The sequence below is a fragment of the Molothrus aeneus genome, chromosome 2 (genome assembly GCF_037042795.1).
Source record: "Molothrus aeneus isolate 106 chromosome 2, BPBGC_Maene_1.0, whole genome shotgun sequence".
NCBI classification, from domain to species: Eukaryota; Metazoa; Chordata; class Aves; order Passeriformes; family Icteridae; genus Molothrus; species Molothrus aeneus.
In genome coordinates this window covers 4,817,497-4,836,486 of record NC_089647.1, presented here as the reverse complement: position 1 = coordinate 4,836,486, position 18,990 = coordinate 4,817,497, and the positions used below count along the sequence as shown (strand labels likewise).

The following is an 18,990-nucleotide window of genomic DNA, read 5'->3' as shown; positions in this document are numbered from 1 at the left end:
AATCTAGAGGGGGTTTCTTCAGCTACACAGAGATTTCTATCAGAAGTTCACACAACCACTGACCATTATCAGTTTTGTCTATCTGCCCTCAGACTCACCAACTTCTACTCTTGTTGTTTCTGGGGAGCTGAGGGTGACAGGGAGGGCTGGTCCTGCTGGCTCTGGTGTCCCTGCTCCCATGCTGGGCTCTGAGGCAGCACCCCAAGGGCTACCTACACAGCCACAGGGACACCAGGCACAGCAGCCTGAGGTAGAGGTTGAGAAACAAACCACTTTTTCATTACTGGGATGTGGGAACTTTTCTGACGTGATGGTTTTGTGGGGATGAGCTCATCCTGAATGCTTAAAGAAATCTAAAGGGATCCTTCCATTTTCTCTGCTCACCATTCTACAGCACATTTCTTGCTTGCTTTTGCTTTCACTTTGATCTTAAGTCAAGTAAGTTCATTCTCTGTTCTCCTTTTATATTCATAACCTAAATTAATTACACGATGAAAAGATTACATATTGCATTTCATGTCAGTTGCTGCTTAGCACTTGCCACAAGCAAACTCCTCTCTTCCCACTGTGAAAGACTGACATGGATACAAATCCAAACCTCTATTCTGTACAGTGCTACAAACCACTGGTGGGAGGATCTCACATCCCAAAGCATCCACATTTCCCACAGAGCAGAGCTCCCCTCGTCCTGCCAGCACTGGATCACCAGAGGGGTGGAAGCTGCACTATTCCCAGCCTTGCCCAGTGGCCAGAGGATGATGTGGGGGTCAGTTCCCATCACCTGGAACCTCCCCAGAGGCACCCTCCCACCAAGGACCCTCTCAGCAGCCCAGAGAAGGCAGGGCTGGCATTGCACAGCCTCACCAAAGGCACCCAAAGAGGCAGCACAGGCACCTTTGTTCGTGCTCAAATTCCTGATAGCAGCACCCACATCCAGACCCTGTTCTCCTGTCAGACACAGGCTGGAAAGGGTCCCTGCTCTTTCCTGGGTGATGCAGCAGCATAGCCAGACTGGAAAACACCAGGAAATTCAGGCAGATGGCTCCTGGGAGTGCTGGGTTCATGCACTGCAGGGCAGGACCCTCCATGCCCAGTCACACCAGTGTTCCAGGGATAAACCTGTTATGGTCAACTCCAGGGCCTTGATAGGATTCTATCAGGAAATTCCTTTTAACCACAATCTGGGCTCACTTGTCTAAGAGTAAGAAGAAGCTTTCTTGCAAAAGGTGCAATGCAGTCCAGCATCCTCTCACAGCCAAGGTGGTTTAGGTGCCACCAAAAAAATACAGACAGATAAAGATGGGTAAAACCAGACCATCCCCCTGCATCCCTGCCCTGCAGCTCACAGGTACCAGAGCAGGGCTTGGTGAGCTGCTGGGGCACACAGATGTTCTCACACATTAACACACACATTCCAGCTGGGACAAGCTTGTGCCACTGTCCTACAGCCTCTCCTGGAGTGATTTACAGATGAATGTTCTCATGATCTCTGTGCCCTTGGCCACCCAAGTCAGCAATAACTTGTTATCACCTTTCCTTTCTTTGTTTGTGTATGAATTTGAAAATAAGCCTGTACTTTGTGTAAAAACCAGAAAGAAACAATTACTAAATAACAACACTTAAACAGTTCTGAAACAAGGTAGAAAACAGATCTTTTTATTTGGAACAAAATGCATCATGGGGGGAATGGAAAAAGAAAAAAAAAAAACACCAGAAAGAGAACAATAGCTGAGCATGAACACATACAGTTAAAGGAAGAGCACAGGCTGCATCACTTCTCTCCTGACCTCACAGTAACAGAGCCTTTTACCCCTCTGGAATGGCACTTTCAGTGGTAAAGGACAGAAAACCAGCCATGGTTCAATCTGTCTCACAAAGACCTCTTGCCCCTCTATGGGAAAAATCCTTCCAGGGCTGGGATCATCGCAGCGGTGATGGGCACCCCCAGCCCTGCCGGGGCTGGCAGCGGGAAGGCAGCACTAGGATAAGCTGGAGCTGGGATGCCCCAGCCCAGCAGGACAAGGCTGGCCCGGCTCTCTCACCCTCAGCAGTGAAACAGTTGTCTGCTCAGAGCACTGATCAGCCTCTGAAGCATGTGCTGGAGTCGAGTGTCCCCTCCTGCCCCTGCCAGAAAGTGCAGCAATGCTGACTGTGTCCTCCCATTCTGGTGACACCGGCCCGGTGACACCCAGCCAGCATCGCTGCTTCTGCGCTGCCGCCCCAAGCACTCCGTGCCACTTCTTTTGTCATTCAACTCACAGCCTTTGAGGAATGTTTATACCGAAAGGAGTTAGAACAGCACCGTAAGGAAAAGAATTATCACCTCCCTCTTACCGTGGAAAACCCGATTCCTACGGCAGCCTTTAAAAGCAGAGACCGGCTGAATCACCACCAACACAGCACACAGGAGCCAAACATCTTCTAAAGAGAGTCACGGGACAAGGAGAGAAGGAGAACAATCACCTGTGGCTGGGTGCCACTGATGCAGAGCCCTGGCAAGCAGGCAGAGATGAAGGAGTCCCAGGGGAGCGCGCAGCCACCCTCCAGCTCCCTCCCTGGGACACAAGTCCTCAGTTTCGTTTGGATTCTGCTGGGGTGCAGCCCTCGTTGGATGGCTTTCACCAGGCATCCCTTAAATGCATTTCCAAGGGATTCACCGTGTCAGCACAATATAAAACAGGGACAAAACGACAAGGGAGGAGAGGAATGCAGTACACACCTCCTCATCCCTTTTGGTCCCAGTCTGTACCATCTCTGCTTTTACTACCATTCCTTTCTATCCCAGCAGGCTAATTTAACGCTAACAACCAATTTACCACCTCACTCTGACTACTAAAATTGTCTCATACAGTAAATACCTTGCTCTGGCAGCACATCCTGCAGTCCCTGGCAGCTTTGCTGGGACTCAGCTGCCTGCGACAGAATCCCTGCCCTCTCCTCACCACATCCTTCTTCCCTGCAGGTCTAGCCCAGCTGCTGCACAGGCACAGCTCCCCCGAGCAGAACAGGACATGCCTAGCAGCAAGACTTACCTAAGAGATCTTATAAATTGCTGCTGTCTGTGCAAAGAACACAGCCCTGAACAAGCCTACATGCACAGGCAGATGGCCAGCTTCATCAGCTTGCAGTAGCTCAACTATTACACTAAAGGCACTAATGCTTGCATTGATAAACAATCTCAGCCTCAAAATCAAGGTTTCTGCCAAAATTGCAGCCCCAAGCCCCCTCCTGCTGCAGGCAAGCAAGCAAGCGACAGCTCAGGGGCAGCCCAAGCAGGCGGGTTCTGGGGAAAGGTGCCCTGTACCCTCTGTCATTTGGGGCACCAGGAGAGGAGCAAAGCCAGCACCACCCCAGGTGTGCACACAGCATCTGCAAATGGCACATTTCAAGCCCCCACCACTGCTCCTGCTCCAGGCAGCAAGAGGTGAGGGCCAGACCTGGAGCTCAGAGGAGCGACTCAGGTAAGCACCCAGGACAGCAGGTACCCAGCTGAGACCTCCTTTGAGTTTCCTTGGCAGGGCCTGGGAAAAAACTGCCCTGAAGTCTCCTGAGAAGAGGCTTTCTCAGGAAATTTCTGGCAAGCCCTTGGCTTCTGCCTGGCACTGGCAGGCACCTCAACCTGCCTGCAGTGCCTGCCCCTGGCTGGCAAAGGCAGGCAAGGCATGGGGTGGGCAGGGAGCAGGAGGAGCCCTCTCATCCCAGGCTGTCCCCTGGGCTCCTCAGTTTGGCTGCAGCTCTGTTATCAGGCAGAGCATCACAAAGCTGCCCCTTTTGTTTGTTGGTGAACCTGTCAGGCCTTGAAGCCATGTGTGTGCTTTTCTCTGGATTTTCTTTTTTCTTTTAAATGACGTCAGAAGGTCTGACACCTCACTTCTTTCCCCTGCTAAAATTTTCCAGACACAGTGAGACTATGGGACGCAAAGGACGAGTGTCACAGGCTTCAGGGTGGAACAGCAAGCATGTCAGATCAGTCATCAGTTGGATCTGGGAAACAGTCTGAGGCATCTTCCTGGCTTTCCATATCAACTAGGACCTCAGCAGCTGGCATTTCCTCAGCTTCTATCTGCACTGTTAAGTTTTCTTCTGCCACTGGCTGGGGCTCAACACCTTGACCAATCTGGGCAGCATCTGGAAAAGGGAGAAATGGTTTATAAGTGCCCACACTGTGGCTCACCCTCATGGAAGTTCACCCCCTGGTCCCTAATGCTGCAGGCTGCCTAATCTGCTCAGTCCCCTCACCCCAGGCACCTGCAGGTCAAATTTCAATTTTCTCTGTAACCAGTCATTTACTGAGCTATGGATCATGCCTTAGGGCACTTTGGTATTGAAGCTCTCTGGCTTCTTAGTACCAAAGTACCTTAGTACCAAACCTTTAGTACCAAAATCTATCCATTTATATTTGAATAATTCAAGCTGGCTAGCAGCACACATTTAGTTCTTGCCTACTTTCCACATGCATCTCTGCTTTTTACTTAATCGTAAAAAAATTAAATATGGACTACTTTTTAGTCAGACTTATAATATTTGATTTTTTTATTAAAAGCTCTACACTTGAAGTATATTAATATTAAACAATGATCTGAAAGGCCTTTTATTTCCTCTTTCTTGCTCTGTGTTCATGAGTAGCATATAATATTTTGAAAGCAGAGCAAAGAGCATCCAAGGTTAGATTTAAAGCACAGCAGAGCTACAGGAGGCTGTGCATGGTACAGTGAAGGACACCAGAAATGGAGACAGCAGTGCTGAGACCAGGCTATGACCTGACCTATGTAAAGCTGCTCCAGTTCATGATGTCTCTGCTAAACCTACTTCAGCTGATGATGGTGCATTACTAGGCAAGGTGTTGCCAGCACTTTTGTTTGGGAAGCAAAACTGAAGGAAACATAATGCAAAAAGTGGCGTACTAATATCAAAACATACAGAACAGGACATTTCTGGAGGGTTTTTATCACTGCACTCTCTTAACCATATTATGCTAAGGCTGTGGGGGTTTATGCTCTACTTCTTTGAAAAATTTAAAATGTGACCATATTCCCACTCTAGCCTCAATTTAAGAAAATACACAAGCCTCTGGCTTTGATGGGATTTAGCTGTGTTTACAGCTCAGCATATTGGCTCCTGCTGTCCTGAAGATGACTGCTTAAAAAACAGCACCAATTTTTATAAAATGTTGCTAATGAGAAGGGGAGAAGGGTGAGAAAATTACAGGAAAACTGCTGTTTTCCTGTAAATAAAAAAAGATTTGGGGGTGAAATGCTGTTTCTGAGGTATGTGGCACAGGAGATAGCGGAACAGACAGCCTGCTGGCAGCACCCACATGCTTGTGGGATGGCTGCCTCTGCCTCTCACGGCATGAGTAAGGCACTGAAAAATGCCCTGCTGCAACTCCTGCAGAAGGTGCAGCACCTTCCCTGTGCTGCCATGTCCCAGGCCCCCCTCTAATGCCACCTCCACCCCCAGGAGCCACACACAAACACTGTGTCCCCCCGAAACAAGGTGTGTCTGACCTCAGACAGGTCTCTGCACTCACCAGGCTTGGCAGGACGGTCACCCTGGGCAGCCTGAGCCTCCACGCGGTCTCCATTGGGGGGGCTCTTCGTGCCTTCGCCGGACACCACTGACATTGTTAACCCATCGTCCTTCTCCTCCTCTGTGAAACCAAACCAGAGATTTGAAGGAAGAGGCGCCCACAGCCGCAGCCCTGGCAGGGCTGCTGTGAGGCCAGACCCCAGCACGTGTTTGTGTCCCCTCCTGAGGTGGTGCTGGCCCCGCTCCCGGAGGGGGCAGATGCCGAGAAGGGAGGGTGGTCACTGCCAGCCTGCCAGGCACCAGCCTGGCCAGGCTGCCAGGATCACAGCTTGAGGTGATCTGCACGGGCAGACTGCCCCCAGGGACAGAGGACTGCCGTCAGAAACCATTTTGGGATCACATCTGAATGAGGTTCCATTTTATTGCCCAGAGGAGAGGTTTTGCTGTGGGTTTTTCTTCTGGCCAGGAGCACAGGGTGAGGGCAATAAAGGAAAAGTGAGGTTTAATTCAAGACTCTGCTGGCTATAGAGGCTGCCTGTCAGCAAGAAGAGCTTCTGCTCCAGCAGGTCAAGGGAGGACAGGCTGGATGGAGGACAAGCAGCCACACAGCTGAGACCGGGTTACTCTAAGGCCACTGCACACACACAGTCCTCTCCAAAATTCATAACAGGGGGGGTCACAGCATTCCCCACTCACCTGAAGGCACTGGGATGAACTTGTGTCTCCTCTTCTTCATGCAGCAACATATGGCTGCAGGCAAAGCCACCAGCAGGATAAGCACACCCGCCGCACAGCCTGCCAGGATGTAAATGAACCCCGGGTACCGCAGCAGGTCTGCAGGAAGGACACAGCATTGTTATCTACCCTGGTGGAAAAACTCCTTTCTCCCTGTGGGAGAAGCCCTGCAGCCAGATTAGAGCTTGTTGCTTTAGTTTGGATCAGGGCAGCTGGCACTGTGAGCCGTGGCACGTTGTGATTTAAGTCACATCGCCTAATTATGGCATGGAATTTTTCATTAGGAGGAGAGTCCTGTGTGCCCAAGCTGGTGCACTCACTTCTGCCTGCTCTGATCACTGACATCTAAGGTAACCTGTAAGTTTTTATCAAATTTAACAGAGCAGGTGGTGATTTGAAAGATCTACATTTCAACAAGGGAGGGAGACCCAAGGGAGCACCTCCTTGTGGCCACAGTTTTCTTCACAGAGAGCAGCAGGCACAACTTCCCAAGGATTTTTCCTGGGAAGGCAGTGAGAAGTACAGAGAGAAGAGGAGAAAACAATTCTTATCTCTATTCACTGCTCCTGCTATTGCACATGTGGAATGTGCTGAGGAGATTGTTTACCCAAAGTGATTTGGTTAATTGGACATCGGTGAAAGTTGTTTTGAGTGATTAGCCAATCACTCAAAGCTGTGTCCTGGCTGTCTCAGACAGTCACAGGTTTTTCAGTAGTATAGTATAGTATTCTTTAGTATAGTTATAATATAGTATTTATGTAATATAGTGTAGTTGTAATAAAGCAATTGTTCATCCTTCTCAATCACGGAGTCAGAGAGCATTATTCCCTGGCAGGGGGATCACCTGCTTCCACTATACCTCCTGCTGAAGTAGAAGCTGCAGCGTCCACCCTCAGAGCTGGCATCACAGAATCTGCTTAGGACAGTCATGTCATGACTGCACCAACCCCAGAGCAAGGCTCATCAGAGCCTACACTGCCTCAGGCACCAAGACTGTGGCCACTCGAGCCAGAGCTGTAGGAAAAAACCCTTCCCTGGCTCTGCTGCTGCTCGGGGAAGGATTCCACCCTGTTCCCCTGACCAGCCCGTAGAGCAGAGCACGCTGCAGGAGCGAGGGCTGCAGATGGCTGAGCAGAAGGGCAGCACAAGTCACTGGTGATTATTTCCCAGCTCAGCAGCCCTTGCTCAGGGTTGCTGTGATGGGGCAGACCCCCACGTTCACTGCTGCTGAGCAGGCAGCTGGTGCAGGGCACAGAGAGACCTATCCAGGCTTGCTCCTTCACGGAGATCATCTCCCCCAGCCTGGGGCAGCCTCTAGGAAAACTCTTCTTGCCATATGCAAAAAAACCCTACACAACTCCACTTTAACATAAATTCGTTAAAATTCCTTAGGTAAGGCTGTGCTATTCCCCTTCTGAATAATTTAACTACTTTTCAGCAGCACACGTGCCTGCACAGCACAGCAGCAACTAACAGGCTCATTTGGAGCTTATTTCAAGCCCTCAAAAGCACTAATTGCTCCATATCTCCAGAGACTAGGAAGAATTTTAAATGTTCCAGGATATACTACACACCATCATACTCCACCTACTCACTGGGACAGTAAAAACAACTGCACACAGGTGCTTGTGGTATTTTCAGAGTGTTTGTTCCACTCTTTTTAAGAGCAATTGCCAAGTTCAAAAAAAAAATCCATATTCAAAATTAAAAACTTTCAGCAACTCAGAAATAATTTCCCTAATTATTTTAGTTGATGAACGCTTAGAGAATATTGTGAAAAGTAAAAATACAAGTTGGAAATTTTTTTCCTGAATCTTTTCCTAAAAATTTGCCACTTGTTAATAAGGTCTTTTTTGAGACAAAATATTGTGTTAAAAATAAGCAATAAACAAGTCACTAATCAATAAAAGTCTTTTATATATGTTGACTTCTTAACTACTGAATCTTGTGTGTTCAGAGCCCTGTGTTGCCTGGTAAGTTTACGGCATTTCTGCCAAATTGTTTTTGGTTATTCAAAATTAATTTCATCAGCCAACAGGTTGCCCAAATGAATGTTTTTACATAGATCACATACCTAGAGTGGAAACAAACAAATTCAGCCCTTGGCCTGGAGCAAATAATAACCCACAAACACAATTCGTGATTAAATTAATTACAGCAAAATTTGTCAAAAACCTTATAGTGTTGGTATGCCTGTAGCTTTGATAACCATCTGTGCTGCCAGAGATTAGAAGAACCTTCACTACTGGAGGGGCAAATTAAATGATACCCAAGGATCCAGATATCCTGTCTCATTAAACTCTGGCCTTATTCAAGCAGAATACTCAGCATTTACAAATAGCTTGCAATTGGATAAAGTCTCAGCCTCCTCGCAGACTTACATGTCTGAGCAAGGATATGGAGGGGAAAAAACCCTACATTCCATAAGTAAATGGCTTGTGTCTTTACCCACCTCTGATGGATGGGGCTGATGGAGAGACATTTGTATAGATCAGAAAATATTTTGTGCTTCTGGCCTAGATAAAGGGAAAAGAGATGAAGCAAAACACCTCAACTGAGTCCAGCACCAACAGGGCTGAACCAGTGGAAGGGTTTTTATGGGGATGCCAGAAACTGGAAGGCATCTGGATCATGGATGCATGTCAGAGTAGGAAGCAGCCTGTGTTTCTAAAGCAGCATAGAGGATTGGTGCACAGGAGGGTGCAAATCTCCATCACCAAAAAGTAGGAAAAGAGACAGATGGAGATCCATCCTTGCTGCAAAGCTGGGTAAAAGAACCTCCTCAACAAACTTATCCCATCTGTGGTTGTAGGCTGTGTCAGTCCAAAGCACAAGAGGGAGGAGGAAATCAAGGGGTTACTTTCTAAAGGCAGAATTTGGTAACTCTGGAAGGGAAATGCCAGAGGACAGAAGAATTTGTTACTCTGAGGACACCAACAACCCCTCAGTTAGCTGCTGCTGCAAGAGACCAAAAGGAAGATTTTCTGGGGATGCCATTACTCACCGTAGCTGCAAGACAGCGAAATGGGCCTGGTCCTCGTGACACTGTTCCCCTTCAAAATCTCACACACAAACTCCCCAGGCTCAGTTTTGCCCAGGTGAACCTTCTTCCCAGCATCCTTAATGCAAGCCCCCTCGGCTTTCAGGTGGGTGCCATTGAGGAGCCACCTAAAGACCAGGATCTCGTTGCTGGCCACGTTGCAGGACAGCTCCGCAGTTCCATCAGGGAAGCACTGGATACCAATGGTCGGCTCTGGTCACACGCAGCATGGGGCAAGGGGAACAGGGAGGAAAGAGAGAGGTGAGGAGAGGACTCAGCAGTGAACAAGAGCCGAACAGAAGCTTCCCTTCCCAGTAATCTCACATTTACTGTATGAAGGGAGCACAGAAACAAGTAAACAATCTCTTGAATGCCTGCACTCTGCCCTAAAATGCTTTACAGTGCCCACCCCAACGCTGCTGGTTGATTCCTGATCTCTGTTATGGGGATGCCACCAAAATCTGGCATATTGTCATTTTCCTAACTGACATTAAAAAAAAAAAAAAAAATAAATAAAAGCCCCTGGTCTAAGAGGATGGTGGAAACACCCATAGCATGTGCCAGCCAGAGCCCTCCTCTGAAATCAGCAGATAATTGTAGTTTTGGAGGAGACTCAGCCCTCCCCTCCACCAGAGGTTTGTACTTTTGCTGTCACTCTGCCCCTTCTTCCATTTTAGAGAGGAACTGGTGCAAATCATGGCCAACATGGACACGAACACAAGACACCTGCATTAGATACAATACCCAGACTAGGACATTTTAAAATAAATTAATTCATTATTACTCTTACGACATTTCCCTGAATTTCTCTCTTTCAGTCTACTACAAGGAACAAAACTATTTCCTACACTTGCCACTTTGCATATACAAACTAGGTAGAGAACTGGTATGGTTTTGGGACAGCAGGAGTAACACTGAGAACATGTATCCATGGAAATAAGCTCAGAAATCACTTTCTTGTGCTAGGACATCATCTTCAGTTAAAATTCCCTGCCTCCAGGAACATGTTGGCAGTGAAAGTTTTTCCCTGCCTTAGGGGTGGCAACAGAACAGAAGGAGGAGGCAAATGTTCCCAAAGTAAACCCACTGAAATGGAGGTTAAAGCCAGGATGCTTCTGCAGCCTATTTCCAGCCTAAGCCCCTGTTCTTCACACCAAGGAGTCACATCTTTGACCTACTGTGCACGGCAGTTCCGCCTGTTTGCACCCAAAAGGTGTAAGGGCTCATTTGTCTTCACTGAGACCAGTTTGCTCAGACATTTTCATTACAATTTTGTGCGCTTCCATTTATCTTGGAAGCCTGTGTAAGTGAAAGCCCTGCAAAAGGAACGGCGGTGATGAGGACCAGAGCAACGCACTCTGTCTGCCTGGAGCACTGTTCAGCAGCAGGACAAACCCTCCTAAGCCTTCTCCATATTAACCCAAGCAATGAGCTGGATCCTGTACAGAAGTGACTTTGTTTCTGTCTTTGCTGCCTGCAGATGGATGAGCGGGCACACAAAAGGGAGAAGGAATTCTGAGGCTACAAGGGACAGGAGGGAGACTGGCACAGCTCCCAGGGGCACCTATAGCTCCTGCAAGCTCAAGCAGTTTCTTTGGAAAAATTTCAAGGCATCAGGCTTCCAACAAGTTCAAAAGCTTTTTGTTGCTAAGAAGGCCACTTACCAAATACTTCCAGTGTAAAATTTCTGGCGGTGTTCTGAAAAACAAATCCGTATTTTCCTTCATCGTCTTTCTCCACACTCCTCAGCACCAGGGAGCCATTCTCTAAGTTCAGCCATCTACTAGCAGAAGTGCCACACTTGGCCAACAAGGTATCATTTAGGACAGTTGTAGAGCACTTCTTATCCTCCTTGCTCATGCTGGAGAAGTTCTGCAGGCTTTGGATTTCCAAAGAAAAGACTGCTGAGTCGCCGCTAAGCGCACCAGTCCAGATGGCAGAGCCTGAAAGGAGAGCAAGCTTGCCATGTCCATCCATCCCCTCCTGGCTGCCTCCCAGGAAGGAAAATGCCCAGGTGAGACATAAGAGGGACCGACCCAACCCTAGGGACAAGTTGGATCACCAGTGATTGAAAATCTGAGGATTTCTGTAAGGTCCAACTTCCCCCACCTCAACAGCACAGGAATGGTGTGCACACCATGCACACCAGGGAAGCAAAAGGCTGAACAGCTGGTCTTTTCTCTGTCTAAATTTAAGATAACCATCTACCAGCCCCCATCAGAGATGAGAGACTGTGCAAAGAAAGGTCCTCAGGGCATCAGTGCCATGGACCTTGCACGGAGGGTAGCAGAAACAACAGCTGCAGGTGCCCAGCTGCTTTCACCCAAAGAGTAAGGTCACAGTTTTAACTTGAACAGGTCTCGCAGTACCCTTGCACATGATTAAGTTGTTGTGTGTAAATCAGAGGTGGGTAAATGGCAGCAGCTTGGGGACTAACCCAAGGTCACACTGAGTGCTGGGACCTGGACCACGTCGCTCTCCAGCCAGCACTCTGTGTACAAGGACCTTACATTCCCCACTGAAAAAGCTTCTCCAGACACAGGACAGTCAGAAAGTACAATATTGTTAGTTATTGTTACTTTACTGGAAAAATCATCTGTCTTACTTTGGTCTGACTTCCCCTTTCATGCATTTGCAGCTACACTATTTGATGTCGCCCCAAACCTGGTAGCGTCCTTAAAAGATCTTGGAGCAAAATTAGGGTGTCTGCTCATCTAGGCAAACCTGTGCCAACCCCAATAAAGAAAAATCCTACCTACCTTGAGTGACAGTTATTATCACCAGCAAGCAGAGCAGAGTCAAAGGAGAGCTGAAATCCATCTCAAAGAGCTCCTTGCATCATATGCTGAGGAGACGATCTGGCTACAGAGCTCGGTGAATTTAGTGCTCGGGAAATGATGTCAGAAGCAAGAGTGAGGGAAAAAAAAAAGAAAAGAAACTCCATAGTGGACAGATTGAATGATGTTTCAAAATAGACCTGCAAGGTTTTGGGTGACTGAACTCGGGCTAAGCCAATGCAAGCCACAATGTGCTCTGCAAAGTCCCGCAGCTCAAAGGTAGCTGTGAGTGTGAGAGTGGGGCTGAGAGGTGAGGGGAGACAAAAATATCTCCTGGTCAGCTCACCCCATTTAGGAAGGTGCTAACAGAGCAGGCAAAGGAGTAACACCTATTTCTTTCATCCTTTCCTAGTTTATCAAAGTACAGCATCCCCACCCAGGGAGAAAAAAGTCCAGTCAGATAAAGCACTTCACATGAAAACCAGCTGATTTTCTCAAATACTAAAAATGATCACTCCTTGACATCTCACCAGCAGGAAGGAGGTGTGGGACAAGGCTCTCCCTCTGTTCCCAAAGGCTGTGTTGCCAAAGTGAGCTTTGCCAGGCTCTTTTAGTGACTAAGTGGTACCTGCCATGCAGGAAAGGCTCCATACAGGAAAGACTCCATCCCAGGCAGAGTAAAGCTTATGGAAAATTAAGTTGCATTGCAAAACTAAACTGAATATAGCCCAGAAGCCACCCCAGCTCTGTTTGGAGTGCAAATCTCAGAGATGAGACTGAAAAGTCAATCCTGAAGAAGCCCTGTGAACCAGTTATCTGGAGAGCCAGACACTTGGCACTTTTTGAGATGGCTTAAAGCCACAGGTAGGGCCAGACACTTGGCACTTTTTGAGATGGCTTAAAGCACACTGGGCATTACACCGAGTGCCACAATGGGTTACACAAACAACACAGGGACAGCAGGAACTGTCTCACTCACTGGAGGAAGTACACTGGTATAGCCTTAGAGCCAACATCTGGATGCTTTCAGATGCTTAGCAGATGTGCTGGGGAAAAATTACAAGAGCTGGGGTCAGGATGCAGCTGGGAACATTATATTTTTGTTTCTCTGGACACAGATATAGACACAGTCCCCTAAGGAAGCTCCACACAGAGGATTCACAGGTACACACACATTTCTGAGAAGTGGGTAAAACCCTTGCATTGTGGTCTGCACTATTTTTCAAACAATCTGGCTATGCTTGAAAAATTCCACATTTTAGCCACTGGTTTGGCCACTCTGACTTCTTTACCAATGAAGTAAAGAAGCACATCAGCTCCTGCTCCAATGTCCCAGACTTACAAATTTGGTTCAAGCCTATCACAGCAATATGCTGCCTTTATCATATGTGCATAGGACAGGTCTAAATTGATCTGAGACAGAAATAGACTTCTCTGAAACAGCAGTGAAGTGAGTCTACAGACACTCACAGCAGCACAGAGGAAGGGAGAGAGAAAAAAGTATTTACAGTAAGAAACACTTTCATTTCCTTCTGTGCTGCTGAAATAACATGAAGAAAATCTCTCTCAAATACCACTGCAAGACTGGGGCTAGCCATCTGCCTCGGATGTGCACATTCATCTTCATTTCACCTTCATGCTTGAAGGGCAAGCTGGTGGAGCTTGGGGTTGCAGTGCTGTGGTGGAGACACGAGACAGAACAGACAGCATGCACAGGGTCATTCCCAAACAGCACCCCAAAATCTCAGAATCTCAGCAAAACAAGGTGCAAAAGGGGACTAATCCAGCAAAAGTTCACCTTCTCTTCCAGCCAATGAGAGCAGAGCCCATTTGCAGTAAAATGCAATAAAAATATGGCCTTTCTGGTGCGGCTCTGTTGTCACAAAGTGACTCTGCACGGCTGTGACATTGCAGTGTCCTGCATTTCGTCTCCCTCTCGGTGACTCCAGGGCAAATGAGTACATTTATGAGTTCAATATTCCTGACTGCAAGTGCCCCATACATCACACAGTATATGAAGTCCCATTAGGCTTCTTCTGTCCCTCACATCCTCACTAGCTAAAAAAAAAACCAAAAGGAATCACAGCCGGGATAAAGATGACAGCACACACACAATCTGTGTTGTCATCAATCAGCAGCCTCTTTTAAGAGCAACACTCTCAAATTTCACTCATAATGAAACTGTTAGATGAGATCTGGCATTAATTTCTAGCATTGGCTAATGAGTGATCTCGCAGCACCCTTGGCAAGGCAGAGAACTCAGTTCCCCTTTTTATATAGAGACAGGGTTTTGTGTGATTACTGCAGACAAAAAACACCTTGTAAGGCTTAACAGAAATCACAAGTAGAAAAAGGGGGGAGGGAAGGTGGACCAAATAAAAAACCCAAGAATTTGTAGTTAGAAGGTGAACTAAAACCTTTTTTACTTGGTGAGCTGCAAGCTTACAGTGTCATTTTGCCCCTTCACACTGAAGGCTTCATGAAAGGGGAATGGAGATTCATTCCATAGATGGCATAAGGCCTTGATGGAGCATGGAAGATGGGAAAACCTGAGCTAGCAAGTAAAGCAGGAAATAACCCGTGAAATATTATGGAGAAATCTGCCCATATCAACTCTGCACAGGCTGGTAAGCATAGGCAGCACACCTATTTTACTGTCATTAATGTGTGTCAGTGCTCTCTGGGGAAACACACAGGCCCAGATCCACTCAGAGGTAGCCAGCAGAGCTAAATGCAGAAACTCAACAGATGCAAACAGAAAATAGGCCTGCAGCTCCAGCAGTGCACAGCTGCAGTGGCCCTTCTGTCCATCCATCCATGCAGGGCAGGAATGGGGCACACACCTGAGAAATGTTTCTGTGTGGGGCAGCAGGACCCCAGAGACTGATAAATATTCATATTCATATCAACGCTTCCTTTGGTACATTAAACTAGCCAGAGAGCTGTGCTTAACCTCAAGATCTTTCTTGATCATAGCAATAGAAATAGCAAGCAAAAACAAAAACAAATGCTAATGTCAGAGTCTCAAGTACAGATGATATCTCCATGACAGGGACTTTTAAAGAAACCCACGAATTAAGAAAAGGGACGTTGCAGAAACGTGCTGAGATCAGAAAGGCTCCAGACCTAATAAGAGACAAGGTGCATGTGGTTTTCTCCATCCTGTGGTACCTCTGGGGAAGGCACAGTCCAGCCCTTGAAAGAGTCAGGGCCAATAGGAATGCACTCTCTTCTTCAGAGCACCCATGGTTATTTTCATCCTTCTTGCTAAGAGATGGAAGGAATGTCCAACATCCTACAAACAAATACAGCTCCCCTGACATGGCTCTCCCAGCCTGCCCCACGATGACAAGTGAAAAAGAAGAGCCCATATACAGAAAAACTGCTGGAAATGACACAATTTATATTTAGCTGTGTGCAGGGTGAAATGCTTTGCCTTGGCTTGAGAAAAAGAAAGAAAAAAACCCAAACCAAATGGTTTATTATTGCAGAGCTATTCAGGCATATGGGTTCAATCCTGTCACAACATGAGCAACACAACTGCAGGAACATGCTCCTCTTCCTCCTTGTTTTGTCTTGCCTCACTTTGAGGGGAAAGCAGACCTTGCTAAACCCCAGCTTGGAAGATGAACTTGGGAAATTTCACTGACGTTGCCACCTTCAAACTAATAATATAAGCATTGTTTACAAAGGCAAAAAAAGATTTCACAGGTTAAAATTCTCTGCAGGATTCACTGAACAGTGTGAGCATTCCATCTGCTGTGGTTAGGAGAAGGTTAATGCCAGGCTCATTTTTAAAAAAAATCTTCAAATACAATGCAGAATGGGGACAAAAGCCACCAGAACAGCTTTACAACCACAAGACTGCAGGTGGTTGTGACAGGGATTCCCTGTCACACTCTAGCACGTGAATAACCTCAAGTGACAGAAGACTTGAAAAAGCAGCAAAAAACACACTTTGTGCTTTCTCCTGAGGCTTTGCTACCACACACAAGAAGCTGCAGCCACTGATACCTGCAGCAAATTAAAGCATTCAAGAGCTTTAAAAAGTTTCCTTTAAGCAGCAGAGAATATTCTTTGATTACAAAAAAACAACCAAACCCCCAGGTCATTTAACTTTGTATTACTTACTAGAAGTGCTCAGAAAATGCAGACATTTGGGATAATGCCTGTATTTACAGCAAACTGAAATTTGTTGTAAAGGCACCAGAACAGTACTGAAAAAAAAAAAAATTAGGAGAGCCACAAACTGAAAGAGGCTGAAAAATAGTGTTTTATGGGATCAAAGCTGGAAACAGCTTCAGCATGCCAAGTAGGACTTAAAGGGCAGATTGAAAAGTCCTTGGTCATGATACTTTAACAAGGTAGTCTGGCTGGGGCCAAAACAGCAAATAATTGAGGCCTTTTAAGACTAGATTTAAATTTTTGCATACCTGATATTGTGAAATGAGTAAGATTTTCTGAAAGTGCAAGCATGGAGGCACTTACCCCATGAAATGAATGTCTGACCATGCTCTGAGAGCACCCCCTGGACCCACAGTTCCAGGTGACACACCTGGTTCTTTCCTCTAGAACCCTTCTGCATAGATATTTCTTTTTATCTCCTTAGAGATAAGGAGATCTGTGTGTATTTATCAAACATTTGGATCTCAGGGTCTCTCCAATAATACAAGTCATTAAAAAAAGGCAACAAACTGGAATGTTTTTGCAGCCAAGATTGTGTTCCTAATATGAATATTCCAGCCACAGAACACTTGTGCTGGGCCAGTCTCAATTTATTTGGCCTTTACACCTCATGTGCATTAAGGAATACATGTGGTCATTTAAGTCTCTGCACAAATCTTTGTTGTCTTTAATGCTTCAATTAATTCTTTCTACTTTCCCTAATGATTGAGGGTGGGACAGAGAAGACAACTTTTTTCTATTCCTAAGCGGTAGGCTTAGACATACCTTGGAGAGGTTTTGTTCAGTAATGTGGTACTTCCCTGCCCTCTCCTGATAAAAAACAATCTCCCAAATACCCTCCCTTTTCTTTACAGAATTGTAATTTAGTTGGGGAGATTTGATAGCCTTTAGCTGACAAAGCAACTGGCATTACATGTGTATTCCAATTTTCCCTATTTGCACTTGCCATTAGCACATCATCCACACTCTGAATTAATACAAAGTTATTGGTTAACTCTCCTCTAAATCTGCCTAAGATTTTCAAAAATTAAGTTGACAATCCTGCAAACCCAGTCCACTTTTACTGTTTTCCTTCACAGGTGTAGACAAAATTATACTGGATGCACCATTATGCTGGGCACAAATCAATTATTGCAAAACATTTTGCATTAGCCAGTATCATGTTTATAGTTGTTGAATTATCAGGAACTAGAGTCCTGGACAAATTTATAAACTGATCTTCCATCTAAGCTTAATTTAAGGTTTTTTTAATCAGCAAGACAGGAGTATTACAGGGAGACTCACAAGGGAGAAAATACTCTACTATTGGTCTTATACCTTCCCTTGCTTCCAGAGATAACAGGTACTATTTTAAGGAGGGAGGTTTGCCTCCTGCACTTTGAGCTGTACTGGATTAGCTGACCCTAATAACCCACATGACACCTCTGAGTTCCTGGGGTATTTCTTTCCCCTTCAGTCACATAACCACCACGTTTTGGCACATTATCCACAGAGTCACAATGTGATCACACAAATTTCTTGTGGTGAGCACTGCAACTGTGCCCAAAATTGCATAACAAATACCTCCCCACCAAGTTTGCTGGTACTGATTCCAACAGCAGAAAAAGAATGATTATCAGACTGTGGATGTATCTGTGCCATCATGCCCTGGGTACAAAGGTAGCTTTACCTGCTATTCATACAACATTTACTTTACCCTTAATTGTTGATCCTTCCTGGGGGGTTGTTAATGTCACATAAACTGTGCTGCTATCTATCAGACATGCCTTAAGTTTCATCTCCAATTTTTTAATCTATAATTGGTTCACCAAAGCCCCCCAAGGTGATTATTTTTATATCTCCTTCCACTGCTAGGGCTTGGGGGTCTGCTCTGATCATTGTTCATTGCTTTCATTCAGCTCCCGATTTATTTGATTTTCGCTTTGTTGCTCTCATCGTTCCTGCCTCAGGATCACAGGACATTCTCTTTCCAGTGGCTTGGTTTTATTGCAGTAATCCTTTGGACTTCTCCAATTTAAATTTCCATTCCCCTTATTTCCATTATTACCCCTTTGTCCTCTGAAATTCCTGCCTTGCAGAGCAGCTGCTAACAAGCCAGCCTTCTCTTCCTGCTGTTTTCTCTTCTGCCTTATCTTAAACTCATCCCTTACATTACACACAAATGTTGCAAGAACTAATATCTCTTCCATGAGCTTCCCATGCCAGCCCAGCAAACACTGGTGAAAATTATTAACATCTGGGATCTACAAATAAGGAGACAAGCAAAGACCCTTTCTGCAGGGCTTCTGGGTTCATTCCACCACCGAGTGAATGCCTTGTCAGCATTATTTTCCCTTTGTCTCGTTAACCATTTCTTAAATCCTCTCCAGCAAAATCTTAAGGCATCTGCTTGGTCTGCTAATAGGAACTGGCTGGCTCTGCCCACACAGTCCTACATCCAGCAGACAGTTCTTTATCTTCCTGCATAATCAACACTTTCTCTTTATGGGGTAAAAACAGTTTCCCCGTAACCATCAAACATCTGAACAAAAAGGGTCACATGCAGTAAAAAGTCCCCCAATCACTGACTGAGCCTTTCACTCCAGACTCCTTCCTAGAGCCTGGGCATTTGCTGCTGCCAAACCACCAAATCTGCCAGACGAAATGGCACCATGGCTTCTACTCCCGCTGCTGCAGAAGGAATGGGGGCTTGCACAGCTGCTGAAGGGAAAGCAGAAGGTGCAG

At 46.3% G+C, this 18,990-nt stretch overlaps 1 protein-coding gene across 1 annotated transcript; it reads right to left on the bottom strand.

Moving 5' to 3' along the window:
* Window positions 1-1,636: 1,636 nt before the first annotated feature.
* Window positions 1,637-12,155, bottom strand: LOC136568301 (uncharacterized). Its single transcript, XM_066568239.1, has 6 exons — window positions 12,064-12,155; window positions 10,969-11,247; window positions 9,269-9,517; window positions 6,226-6,363; window positions 5,531-5,650; window positions 1,637-4,128 (listed from the first exon to the last, which is right to left on the bottom strand). The coding sequence occupies exons 1-6, from the start codon at window positions 12,122-12,124 to the stop codon at window positions 3,968-3,970; spliced, it is 1,008 nt and encodes a 335-aa protein (XP_066424336.1). The 5' UTR covers window positions 12,125-12,155; the 3' UTR covers window positions 1,637-3,967.
* Window positions 12,156-18,990: the final 6,835 nt, after the last annotated feature.